Genomic DNA, 12,827 nt, shown 5'->3' with positions numbered 1-12,827 from the left:
AGAATCTCCTCATGTATCCCTTCCATGAGACCTCCAATTAGGAGTGAATTTGGGAGACCTGAATGGTGGGAGTGGGGTGCTTTCTGATTGGCAACACTTAGGGGCAAAAAAATCCATCGACTTTACTGAAATCAAAATTTTACTGGGTAACCTCATAGTGCCAGACTTTTTGGCAGCTAAAGCTCCACTCCCTACTGTAGGCCACTTAGGGCTGGAACAGGGGTCGGACAGGCCTCTGGGACGGCCATCTGCTCCCAGACCACGTGGGGCAGCGTGGACAGCTCAGGTGGTATCTCCGTTGATACACGGTGGTTTGAGGGGGAGGGACTGGCTCCGGGATCCCGGCGTTCTTGAAAGAAGCTGCAGGCTTTGCACCACATTCCTCAGCTGGACCTGAGTACTCTCCATCTCAGCCAGGCGGCGCTCCTGGAGAGGCAGTGGCAGTGGGCTCGGAGCCAGGGGTGGGTTGCACCCCAACCCTGGTTCTCTCACCGCCCACATCTTCCCCGCGGCTGGGGCAGGGGTCTCACCAGACTTTTCAGCCTGTGATCCTCACCGCTTGGACGGCCACTCTCTGGATCCAACTGCGAGGTCCTGTGGGGATCAGGGGCAAGAAGGGAGGGTCAGAGGCTGAGAAACTCCGCCTCCAGCTCCGGGTTGGGCAGCCAGGAAATCAGGGGGCTCCGCGGAGGCGGAGTTTGTCTACACTAGGGGGCGGAGCCTAGATAAAATTGAAGCCCGGGCTGAATCAAGAGCCTTGAATGGCTAGGAGGAAAGAACCGAGCAATCTTGGGGGACGGGGCTTGGACAGTCTGGGTGAAGTGGGGACCGGGATGGAGGTGTGCCCTGATTGAGAAGCCCGGGACCAACCTTTTTGGGAGGGGCTGATTGAGGAGTGGGGCCTAGAGGATAGGACTCGCCAGTGAACTGGGGTGGGAGGAACTAAGAGGGGGGAGAGACAGGTGTGTTGGGGCGGGGCTGGCAGAGGGGCGGGGCCTGTCAGGAGTGATTTGAGCGGGATTGAGAGGCAGGGCCTGAATGAAAGTGGGGCCATGGCAGATCTGATTACAGCGGGCTGACCCGGGGGCAGAGCTAATGGAGAGGGCGGGGTTCACCCTTGGCGGAGCCTGGAGTCCAAGTCTTGCAGCTGGCCCTGAAGCTGCTCCTGCCTCTCCATCAAAGCCCGGATGTCGGTGCCCAGCGACTCCACGAGGCGGGACAGAGCCTTCTGTTCCTCGCGCAGGGCGGCCACCTCACACTGCAGCTCTGCCAACTGTGGGAAGGAAGCAGCTGTAATCTGACCCGTCGTCCCGCCCCATCTTCTCCCCGAAAAACCCAGACCTCCTTGTCCCTTGCGCTCTGCCTCCTCACTGCCCTGCTCCGTTAGGAAACCTCGCTCAAGTTTTGCAAAGGAGGAAACTGAGGACCGAAGAGGGTTGCAAACTAGTCCCGGGGTCGCACAGCGCAGCGAGCTCGGTATTTGAACCCAGACCTGCCTGGCTTCTTGTCTTTCCAGTCCCGTCTTCCCACTCTGTGCAGAGACCTGAGCTGGACCTCACCTTGCCCACGGGTCGGTGCGTGCCCAGCGCCTGGTCTCTGTCCCGCGGCTGGTCCAGCTGGCGCTGCCACGGCACCGAGGGCTTCCGAGGCAACGATGCTGAGGCCCCGGTCCAGGGCCGGCCGCGGGGAGCGGGCCCCGCGCGTAGCGAGCTTTTGGGTCCTGGCCGTGGCCCTGCAGAGGGGCGGCGACGAGCGGGGCGGCCCGCAGGGACGCTCTGCGTGCGCTGCACCGGCCGGGGCAGCCTCGGGGGCCGCTCTTCGTCCGGCTGCGGTCGCGCCCAACTCCCTGCGCCGTGAACGCTGCGTAGGGACTGGCTCTTGGAGATAAGCGGGGTGTGTTTGGAGAGATCCCGGGGAGCCAGGAAGCCTGGCTTCTCCCCTGCAGAGAAACTGGGAGGAGAACGGGGGGTAGGGGGTGGTGGGGGGGGGGGTGGGGAGCTCAGATCCTTGACTGGCCCCTGAGCTGACCCCAAACCTACCTCTGACCAGAAATGATTCCACTTCTGATCTTTTCTATGCGACCCTGTCGCTGATGGAATCACATTTCCACCTCTGATCTTGCCCTGGACTTCTGACAATACTGTCCTCTCTATGATCTTCGACCTGACCCCAGTGTAACTTTTGACTCCTCTCTAGCCTTGTCCCTGACTTTTAACACAAGGTGATTCTTGACCTGACCATCTCTGTAACCTCTGATTTCAATCTGACCCTGGGCTAGACTTCTGCTCAGAGGAATATTCCCTTTCTGCCCCACCTGACCCTCCTTTTGTCCCTGACCTCTGACCTGAAGCTGACCCTGTCTGCCTCCGCACAGACCATGGACCCTGACTGTGACCATATGACTTTACCTATAACCCTTGACCCCATTTGACCCTGGGCCTGACTCTGCTTACCATATGAACCCTTCCCTGACCCTTGATGGTGCATCTTAACATCTGACCCTGATCTGACCCCTGATTTGATCCCCTCCACAACCTATCACTGAAACCTGACCCTCATCACTGACCACATGTCAGTTTCTCTGTCTGACCCCAGATGTGACCTCTCCCTGATGTCTGCAATGACCAATCCCCACCTTGGGCTCCAATTTGACTCAGTACCATACTGTGAGCTTCTCTCTGATCCCTCAGGTGACCCCATCTCCAGCCTCCGACCTTTATGCAACACTGTTTCTGGGAGAGAATCCCGACGTGACCCTGTTCCCGACTGCTGACATGATCTTGTCTTCACCTCTGACCCCAGTCTGACCCTGTGCTTGCCTTTGGTTCTGCCTCTGCTCTCACCCATCAGAACTGGACCAGACTTGAGGCAGCAGGTTACCTGGCGTGAACTTGGGCTGGGGGTGGTGGGAGACGCATTGGCACAGTCACAGGCACAGGCCGGCCCTCCTCAATGGCTCGCAGGATGGTGGGCAGGGGTTCCAGGCTGTCACGGGTTGCCTAATGAGGCATGGAGGGAGAATGGCAAGCCGCTCTTTAGGGCCGGAGGCCTCTTGCCCCCCTCCCTACCCCACACACACCCTGGGCTCTGGCTATACCTGGTCAAGTTCAGCAAAGATGGTACAGAGCTGGGCGTGCAGGACTGCCAGCTGGAGGGCTAGGTCACTGCTGCCCTGGTAACCACTGGGTGCTGCATCCACATCCACCATGGCCACTTGGTCCAGGAATTGTTGCATGGCTGGTCCATGATCCTCCAGGAAGCTATTCATGAAGCCCATGTAGGCCTCCTTCTCACCAAACCTGGGTCAAGGGTGGACGGGGTGGATCAAACTAGGCATCTGCCACCCCACTCCCCTGGCATACCGTCAGGGATGTCCCGACCAGGGCCACCCAGCCTCCCAGCTAAGGATGGGGCCAGCCTCCTAGCACCTACGGGGCACTGTTGGCGAGGTTCTGGATGACCTTGGCGATCAGTGTGAGGGCGCGGGCTGGGCCAGGTGCGGGGTGCTCTGGTGCCAGACCAAAGAGGCTGGGTGCCAGGATGGCAGGACACAGGAGCCGCAGGAAGAGAGAGGCACACACCAGTCGGGGGCCCAGTGCCTCAGAGCCACGGGCCTTGCATGCTTCTCTCCAGCCTGAAAACACAGTGCCCAGCTCTGCTGGGAACCAGCTGGGGCAGAAGAGGCAATGGTGAGAGGGGGAAGTAGGCATAAATGTCATATTCATGTAAAAGTCCTAAGGTCAGACGTCAGGAGTCACCTACATTGTGGGTTCCAGGATTGGAGACACTGGGGATAATAACACTTGGGGTCAGGATTTATGGTGTAGGTATTGTGGTGACCTCTGGAGTCAGTAATCTTGGAGGTGGGGATACAGGTTGACATGGAGATATAGACCATGAGCTTGGGATGTAGCTATAATTGGATAGGAGACTGGGGTGCCAGATTACACTATATAAAGTAGAATGGACTTGAGGTTACAGGGTAACCTAGGTTCAGAAATCACGGTATTGATGTCCCAAGTGACATGGGACTAGACGTATGGGTTCACCTACGGTCAGAATTCAAGGAATTGGAATCCTAGGTTTTTTGTGATCAGTTGCATGGGATTTGGGGATCAGGGTCATTTAAGGTCAAGGTCATGGGATTGGGGGGTTAGCATCACCTGGAATCAGAGGTCATGATTGAGGTCCTATGTTAACTGGGGTCAGGTGGCATGGAATTAGGGTATGGGGTCACCTGTGGCTAGAGGATAAGGAATTGGGTCCCAGGTTATTCGGGGTCAGTAACCCCAAGTTGACATGACATTGGAAATGGGTTGCCAGATTTAGCAAATACAAGTTCAGGACAAACAGTAAACTTGAATTTCAGATTTAAAAATGCGTATTTTTTAGGGGCGCCTGGGTGGCTCAGTCGGTTAAGCGGCCGACTTCAGCTCAGGTCATGATCTCTCGGTCCGTGAGGGCTGTGAGTTCGAGCCCCGCGTCGGGCTCTGTGCTGACAGCTGAGAGCCTGGAGCCTGTTTCAGATTCTGTGTCTCCCTCTCTCTGACCCTCCCCTGTTCATGCTCTGTCTCTCTCTGTCTCAAAAATAAATAAATGTTAAAAAAATGTGTATTTTTTTTAGTAAAAGTATGTCTCAACTGTTGCATCACATTTAATTGGGCACCCCGTATTTTATCTGGCAACCCCAATTAGGAGTCAGGGTTATTAGCACAGTGGATGAGATGTAGGCGTAGGCTCAGGTGCTGGGGCCCTGATTCTTACTTGTAGGAGTGGATGATGTTTTGGAAGACTTCCTCACAACTGTTTCGCAGTCTGGCCTGGTGCTGTGGCAGCTCTGGGGGAGGGCACTTGCTGGGGTCCACTTCACAGTCCTCAGTGGAAGCACAGAGACGCCGCACGACCTGCCCTGCAGGACAGCACAGCCAGACAGCGGCCAGGGCCGTGACCACCAGAACCCACCACACTTGGCCTCCAACTCCATGTCCGGCTTCCTTTGGAGACACCTAACATCTTTGGGGGAGCCCCCAGTTGCCTCCAGGATTTCAGCACCCCCAAAGGCACCACCCACTACCAGCATCCATGTTACCTAGAAGCTCCCAGATCTTCCTTGGGGTTCCCTAGCCTGCCCAGACAGCCTCTGACATCCACTCTGCGGCTCACCCAGAGTCTCTTGGAGGTAATCCTGTGCCACCAGCTTCATGTACTCATCGATGGCCTTGGTGGCCAATGTGTTTTCCCGGAACAGCAGCGCCTCACGGCCTCCACTGCGTGCCAGCTCTGCGGTGCCCAGATCTGTCACCAGTGCCTGGGCACAGTGGAGTTCACGTTGCGCGGGTTGCAGACTGAGCCAGGGGGAATACGAGCCCTTGGCCAATCACTCACACCTGGGACACAGGCCCCGCCCCTCATAGGCTGCTGCTCAGGTCCGGTCCTCACTCCTAGAGCTCACGGGGCCGGAACCTCCACCCCTCGCAGCAGAAAATTAAATCTTTCAGCTCAGAGTCTCTGCTCAGGCCCCACCCCTCGCAGCTGAAGCTCAGGTCCCGCCCCTGATGGTGCCCCGCCCCTCGTCTGTGCAACTGGGGTCCTGCGCCACCTGCCCCCCTACACCCTGCTCCCCGGGGCGCGTGATCAGTCAGCCTCGGGTCACTCGCGTCCGCCCCGTCGCAGTGCCGCACCTGCGCCCGGCCGGTGGCCTGCAGCACGCGCACCATGGCAGCCGCCAGCTCCTCCTTGGCCTGGGCAGACAACGCGGGCTCCAGCGCCCCGCAGAGGCGCGCGTAGTGGAAGGTGAGGAACTCCGCCAGCTCCTTGTAGCGCTCCGACGGCAGCACGCGCAGGCGCCGCGCCCGGATCCGCGCCCGCAGCGCTGCGCCTGCTGGCGCCCCGAGCAGCGGGAACCAGCGCTCCAGGCCCGCGGCGGGCGCGCGGGGGACGCCCAGCTCCTCCAGTGCCAGTGCCACGCGGCCCAGCGCCGCTCCCCCTGGGCCAGCTCCGCGCAGCCGTAACGACAGGCGACGCGCCGGAGGCAGCGCCTCGAAGTGGAAGCGCTCGGCCCAGAAGAGCTGGCCCGGGCCAGCCCGCGGCGCTGTGCGCGCCAGCAGCGCGCCGTCCAGCCACAGCTCGGCGCGCACGCCTGCTGTCCCGGCCGCCGCTCGGGGCAGCCCTTTTGCCTCGTGCACCCACACGCTCAGCCACGTCTCTTCCCGCTCCAAGTTGTCCTGCGGACGGGAGTGGGTTGGGAGGAGGCGTCGGTGCTCGACGTGGGGACCGTGCCCCCAGGGAGATCGCTGGGCCCTTGGGGGGCGACGGGGCCCACGGCGGTCTCAAGGTGGTTCTGCGAAAGCCCTCCTGCTTTTCTGGGCTCTCGCGGCGAGATCCGGACTCCAGGGTAAGGAGGAGTAGCCGCGGGGTGGGGACTTGGCGTTTGCCCGGTAGGCGGGGCTTTGGGGGCAAATAGGGCCCGGAGTGCATAGAAGGCACGCGATTTTTGTGCCAGGAGCTGGTAATGGAAGGAAGCTGGGGAGGGTCTCGGAGTGGTTGCAAAGGTGTTAGCGGGGAGGTGTATCTCAGAGGCCGCGTTAGGGCGCTGGTGAGGGGTTGGGTGGGGGGAAGGGCGGGGCCGTGGCCATGGCCGTGGCCGAGGGCGGGGCCTTCATGTCCCATTAATCTGTACTGACCTGGCTGGGTTGGAAGTGGCGGCGAAGGTCCTCGATCCAGCGGTCTCTCTCAGCGGCGGAGCGACAAGAAAAGCAGCGGCTCCCGCCCGCCCAAGTTACCTGTTGGGGATGAGGATTCAAGGGTTGAGGCCAAGGTGGAACCAAAGGGTCGGGGTCAGAGGGAGAGTTGTCTGCATTTACCTGGAAACAGTGAGGCTCCTCCAGGAGGCTGGGATGCAGTGGCCAGACACGCACATCCCGCTCAGCACCCAAGTCCAGCTCGGAGAGCGTGGCCAGCGATTCCCGAGAGCCCAGAGCACTGGGAGGCCTGAGGAGGGGGCGGTTGGATAAGTGGTGGTACTTCTCTCCTCCCCACCAACCCACCCCCTACAGCCTGAAGGGTGGAGAGAGACCAGGATGAACTTGAAACGAAATCAGACTTGAACCTAACCTTTTCGGATAAGCTCAATTCCTCATGGTGGCCTGTATGACCTCATATGGTACAGTCCTTGTCACCTTTTGACCTCATGTCCCTCCAATGAATCCCTTTCTCTGAACTCCAGTCATACTAGCCTTGTTTTTGTCACTTCATCTGGCCCCTTGGCCTGTGCACTCCCTGCTTCCTAGCCTGGAATACTTTTCCTGCCCCTCTTGGCCTGGTTGACTTCCATCCTTCCTTCAGATCTTAGCTCATTTGTCCCTTCCCTGACACTCCCAGACCAGGGTGTTGACTTAGTTCCTGATTTAGAGTTATTGTGTCAGACTCTGCCCCCGCCCCCCTTCAGCGGAGGGGTGGTTCCTGCTGGGGTCTTTCAGTGGCTCTAGCATTGCTCAACATGCGGCGGACACAGCCGGGGCTGTATCGGGGTTTTGGTGAAGGGGGGAATGATGCAGGTGGAGGTGGAGGGCGCAGTGTTGAATCCCAGTCCCTCCGGCCCCTCAGAGACACTTACCCATCCCGGGAGGCATTGGCTCCAAGCTCTGACCTGGCCTTTTTTTTCTCTTTCAGCCTCTTGAGCAATCCCTGTGGGAAAGGGGATATCAGGTGGGCAGAACCTTGTTCTCCCTCCTCAGCTTCTTTCCCCCCAGGCTGTCCTGGATGGTCTGCTGGTTTGCAGGGGGGACCACAAGCTCAGGCTGTATTAGCAGTAATAATAAAGGCAACCAATAGCCCCGCTTTCTAAAGCACCAATCCTAGGCTATTCTGCATTCTCTACTAACTTCTCATAAACAGCCCTGAGAGGGAGGTTCTCTCATTAGTGCCATTTGACAGATGGGGACACTGAAGCCATAGGTGGGTCAGTGACCTGCCCAAGATCACCCAGTAAGAGTCCCCTTTCATCTCTGAGGCTCTGGGAGTCTTTGCTGTCCCCTCTGCCTCCCACTGGATGCCTCACCCGAACGTTGTGGACCTGGTTGGGGCCAGCAGCCTCTGGCTCGGTCTTTCCGGGGGTCCGATCTGTAGACGGTCAGGGGTGGAAGGTTGGGGGGCTGGGATCATCTTGGATTCTGCCCCACCTTGACAGGTTCCCAAATGCCCTCCCCACCTCTGAAACAACTCACCTGGATCCCTGAGGCTCCCCATGGCTACCTGGATGCTGCCCCCAGAGCTAGCACTCCCCAGCCGGGGTCGGCGAGGACCCTGTTCTCCAGAAAAGTGGGTAGTCATAAAGGGGAGCCAGGCAGGCAGACACATTTCCATTACCCTCTCCCACCACTCTCTTCTGTCTCCTTCCCACCCTCTTCTTCCCTCCCCTTGCTCCTGTGCCCCTTCTCACCTCCTCCTCACTGCCAAGCAGCACCAGCTTCCCATCAAGCAGGGTGAAGGCCCCAATGTTCCAGATGGGTACGTCAGGTGTGGGGGCCTCCGGGATCTGTGGGGCAGGGGTCTCTGGCTCTGGCTCAGGCTCTGGGTAGAGGAGGGGGTGCCGGGGACATAGGAGTCTTTCCCTCTCCCTCAGAGTACCCTCTCCATTCATAGAGGCTCATCAGGAGGTTCCCTCCCAAGTGTCTCCTCTCCCCCTGGCCCCAGCCCACCCAGCAGCCATGTCAGGCTGTTGTTGGACAAGTTTCCACCCCTCTCTGGACCTTGTCCCTCCAGGCCATGGGTGGTGGACACATGTACCCTGTACTGTGTTTACTACTCCACACGCCTTCTCTCATTTAATCCTCCAAAAGCCATTCAAAGGGCTATTAGAACCCCCATTTTGCCAAGGAGGAAACTGAAAACCAGAGAGGTTGAGTGACTTTCCCAAGGTCACACAGCTTGTGCGTGGTTGAGCCAGGCTTCGGACACAAGCATTCTCTTAACCAAGACAGCAGGTTGATCTAGGAGGTTAAACAGCAAGCCAGCATCCTTGGTTCCTTACATAAATAACTAATATAAGGTGGAAAGCATTCAACATTTGAGAAAGGAATAGAAAAAAGATCAGGGTAGGGGGAGGTGGTGGTGCAGTGGGTCAGGAAAAGCCTCCAGAGACAGTAGGTTTTCAGCGGGTCTTGAACAGCAGGTTGGATGTTGACAGAGATGGTGGCAAGATGGAGACAGTGGCAAGAGCAGTTTGAGCAAAGGCTGGGAGATGGCAGATGCCCAGGAAAGGCAAGAAGGGCTCAGAGAGCTCAGAGGCAAGAGGGAAAGGTCCAGGAAGAGATTGGTGCAGAAACTTGGGTGCCAGTCAGAGAATTGTGGGATTTCATCTTGGGGGTAATGGGGAGCCATGGGTGGCATTTGAGCAGGGGAGAAGCAGAAGCAGTCTTGCTTGTTGGAACTCTCTCTGGATCCTATGGAGTGGGAGGTTGAAGTGATACATCTGCAAAATGGGCATATGAAAAGAGCTTCCAGGAATAGAAGGGCTGAATTAACCCCCCAGATTACCTGTCACCCTATGGTTTTCCCATCAGGGGAATAAATAGCTCCAGTTGTTCGTAGATCACTTAGAACATACCGGGCCCTGGGCTGGTGCTACGTTCATGCTACATTCATACATACATTCAATCTTCATGGCCTATCCCTTACTCTTCTAGATCCCTCTGTGTAACAGCCCAATCTATCACTTTCTGTTTACTGTCTGTCATGCCCAGTATACTGTGAGGTACATGGGGCAGGCAGTTTCAAATGTTTTGTTCACTGCTGCGTCCTTACTGACTAAATCAAGGCCTGGCATGTAGGAAATGCTTTACAGATCTCTGTTTGAATGCATGAATGAATGGATGAATGAATGTGAATTAAATAAAATATGCTTTAAGGTAGGGATTATGATCCCCATTTAGCTGATGGAGAAGCTGAGGTCCAAGGTGAAGGAACTTAAGATATGGAGGCCATGGGGCGCCTGGGTGGCGCAGTCGGTTAAGCGTCCGACTTCAGCCAGGTCATGATCTCGTGGTCCGGGAGTTCGAGCCCCTTGTCGGGCTCTGGGCTGATGGCTCAGAGCCTGGAGCCTGTTTCCGATTCTGTGTCTCCCTCTCTCTCTGCCCCTCCCCCGTACATGCTCTGTCTCTCTCTGTCCCAAAAATAAATAAACGTTGAAAAAAAATTTTTATAAAATAAAATTAAAAAAAAAAGATATGGAGGCCAGAGGGCTAGAGAGCAAGCAGGAGGCAGCTGAGATGATACCCAGGCAGGAGAGAATGAGCTGGGCTATTGGTATGAGGAGAGACCCATTGGGGCCAAGAGCCATTTGGTATCTGGGCAGGGCTACCCTTAGTGTAGTCCCATTCCCTTCCTCAGGATGGACCCCCAGCACGCAGGTCCCTGACCACTCCCCCCTACCCCCAGTCCCTGTGTGAGGGGGAAGAGGGAAGAGGGCAGCTGGGCCCCAGCCACTTCCTGTTGGGCTTTTGCACTCCCCACAACTTCCTGTGTCTGTAGAGCTGATGCTCCGGAGGCAGACAAAACCCAAGCATCCGGCCTCCCTCCCAGCCTGGGTGGGGGAGCCATGTACCTGGGGCCTCCGGCTCTGGCTCTGGTTCCAGCGGTGGGCTCTTATGCCTCCCCCAGAGGGTCTTGGATAGCCGGAGGCGGCTTGTGCGTGATTCCTTGGGGGGCGCAGAGAGGACACGACGGAACAGCGAGCGAGAGGCTGGCTGACTGCTGACCACGGGCTCCTGGTGGCTTAGTGCCCTCCCCCAGCCTGCAAGTCGGCCCCAGCGGGACCCTCCAGCTACTTTCTCCCCATCACCCCCTGTGTGCCAGCGGTAGGAGGTTAGCAGGGACGAAGCTGCAGGCTGGGTTTGGGAGGCCTTGCACGGTGATGATGGGTCCATGGCAGGGGTTCTCCTGGGGGACAAGAGGGTGACAGTTCTGCCCAGTGTGTTCCCACATGCTGTCCTCATCTTGGCCCCCTCCCCACTCTCAGCTCTGCCCCCAGGGAACCCCCTTAGTGGCCACATGCACTCCCTCCCTTACCTTGATTTCCCGACCAGCCCCAAAATCGGCAGCCGTCTGCACCCTGCCTGGCTTCCTCCCGCTGAACGCAACTCCACGTGACCCTGTCTGTCCCACCCCACCCCACAGCCAGGCTGGGAGGGCACAGTGGGGGCAGGATGCAGGAGGAGAGGAGGTGAGAGGTGACAGAGTAGGACCCAGAATCTCTCACTGCCTGGGAGGCAGCCTCTCTGAGCCTCAGATGCCTTCTCTGCAAAATGGGTACATACTGACCAAGTGCTGGTGAGAATACGGAGCACCTGGAGGTCTCTGCTGGTCAGAGTGTAGATCAATTCACCTAAGCTGGAAAACTGGCACGATCTACTAACATTGACTATACAGCTCTCCTCTGACCCAGCAGTTGCAGTGGGAGGTATACATCCAAGAGACCGAACTACCAGTGCTGTCTGTAATAGTCCCAAGCTGGAGGCAACTCAAGTGTCCGTCTACTGGAGAAGGAATAAGTTGTGTCTCTTCCCACAGTGGAATACTATGCAGCAACGAAATGAACAAACTGCTGAATGGTTGAACTTGGATGAATCACAAACAGTGAAGAGTAAATACCGTGTAGTTCCTTTGACATAAAGTTGCAAGGGAGGCAAAACTATGTGCAACAAGTCAGGATTTCGGTCTCCTTGGGAAGAGGGTAGTGGAGCATCTGGGAGGTTTTTTTTTTTTTCCCTAATTGAGGTGAAGGTCACATAAGAAATTTAACGTGTCCCATTTCTGGAACTGGGTGCTGGTTACACTGTGTGTGCTTTTTTTGAAAATTTATTGAGCTGTACATTTCGGTGCACTTCCCCATATCTCTGTTATACCTCGGTGAGTGTTTACTTGTAAAAAGAGGTGAGCAAGTGCTGTTCTGAGAAATAAATGAGTCAGCATGAGAGTCCGTCGAATCCTGGCCCAGGAGTGGGCTCCAGTGCCAGCTGGTCCTCTCACTGTGTGACCTCCAGCAAGTCACTTCCTCTCTGAGCCTCGGTTTCCTTATTTGTACAACAAGACGATAGCATTAGTTACAGAAGGTTCATAACGGGAGCCTTGGCTTATTCATTTATTCAGTAAATGCTTCCTGAATGCCTACGTAATATGTACTAGGTGCGGGAGAAGCCACAGGGAACAAAATGGATTTGGTTCTTGCCCTCCTGGAGCTCACAGTCCCATGAGGAAAACAGATCCTGAATATAAACGCCAGACATTTCTAGCTGGTGGGTAGGAATTGGAGGAAAATAGACTGGAGTAGAGGCTGAGCGGAAGTGAAAAAATCCAGGAGGACCTCCCTGAAGAGGTGACACTTGGGACCCAAGGCATAAGGAGCTGACCATGGGAAGGGCATGCCAGGTAGAAGGAACAGTTTGTGCAAAGGCAAGGGTGACCAGAATCCACAGGATGGGGTGGGTAGGATCACATTCATGGACACGTGGCCTGGGCAGGCGTCCAGGACCCCCACGCAGAGAAAGGCTCCAGACTACATTTAATGTTTTGCTGTCACTGTCTTGAAGTTCGTGCTTAAAAAAAATTTTTTTTATTTTTATTTACTTAGAGAGAGAGAGAGAGAGAGAGAGAGAGAGAATCCCAAGCAGTCTCCACACTATCAGCACGGAGCCCGTTGCGGGGCTCGAACCCACCAACTGTGAGACCATGACCTGAGCCGAAGCCAAGAGTTGGATGCCCAACCCAATGAGCCACCCAGGCACCCAGAAGTTCCTGCTTTTTGGACAGAGGGCTCTGTATTTTCATTT

The 12,827-nt window shown here is 56.7% G+C and overlaps 1 protein-coding gene across 1 annotated transcript; it reads right to left on the bottom strand.

Moving 5' to 3' along the window:
• Positions 1-121: 121 nt before the first annotated feature.
• On the bottom strand, positions 122-11,180 carry RASAL3 (RAS protein activator like 3). The gene is made up of 18 exons (XM_027050095.2): positions 11,068-11,180; positions 10,604-10,938; positions 8,441-8,571; positions 8,226-8,304; positions 8,060-8,121; positions 7,616-7,686; positions 6,864-6,990; positions 6,684-6,782; positions 5,682-6,224; positions 5,164-5,308; positions 4,765-4,909; positions 3,433-3,669; positions 3,098-3,299; positions 2,881-2,999; positions 1,560-1,950; positions 1,116-1,273; positions 531-594; positions 122-426 (listed from the first exon to the last, which is right to left on the bottom strand). Exons 2-18 carry the CDS (start codon positions 10,923-10,925, stop codon positions 283-285), a joined length of 3,039 nt encoding a protein of 1,012 aa, XP_026905896.1. The 5' UTR covers positions 10,926-10,938; positions 11,068-11,180; the 3' UTR covers positions 122-282.
• Positions 11,181-12,827: the final 1,647 nt, after the last annotated feature.

This window comes from Acinonyx jubatus, chromosome A2 (assembly GCF_027475565.1).
Source record: "Acinonyx jubatus isolate Ajub_Pintada_27869175 chromosome A2, VMU_Ajub_asm_v1.0, whole genome shotgun sequence".
NCBI lineage: Eukaryota > Metazoa > Chordata > Mammalia > Carnivora > Felidae > Acinonyx > Acinonyx jubatus.
The sequence above is the reverse complement of the archived record's forward strand: the minus strand, read 5'-3'. Positions and strand labels throughout refer to the sequence as shown.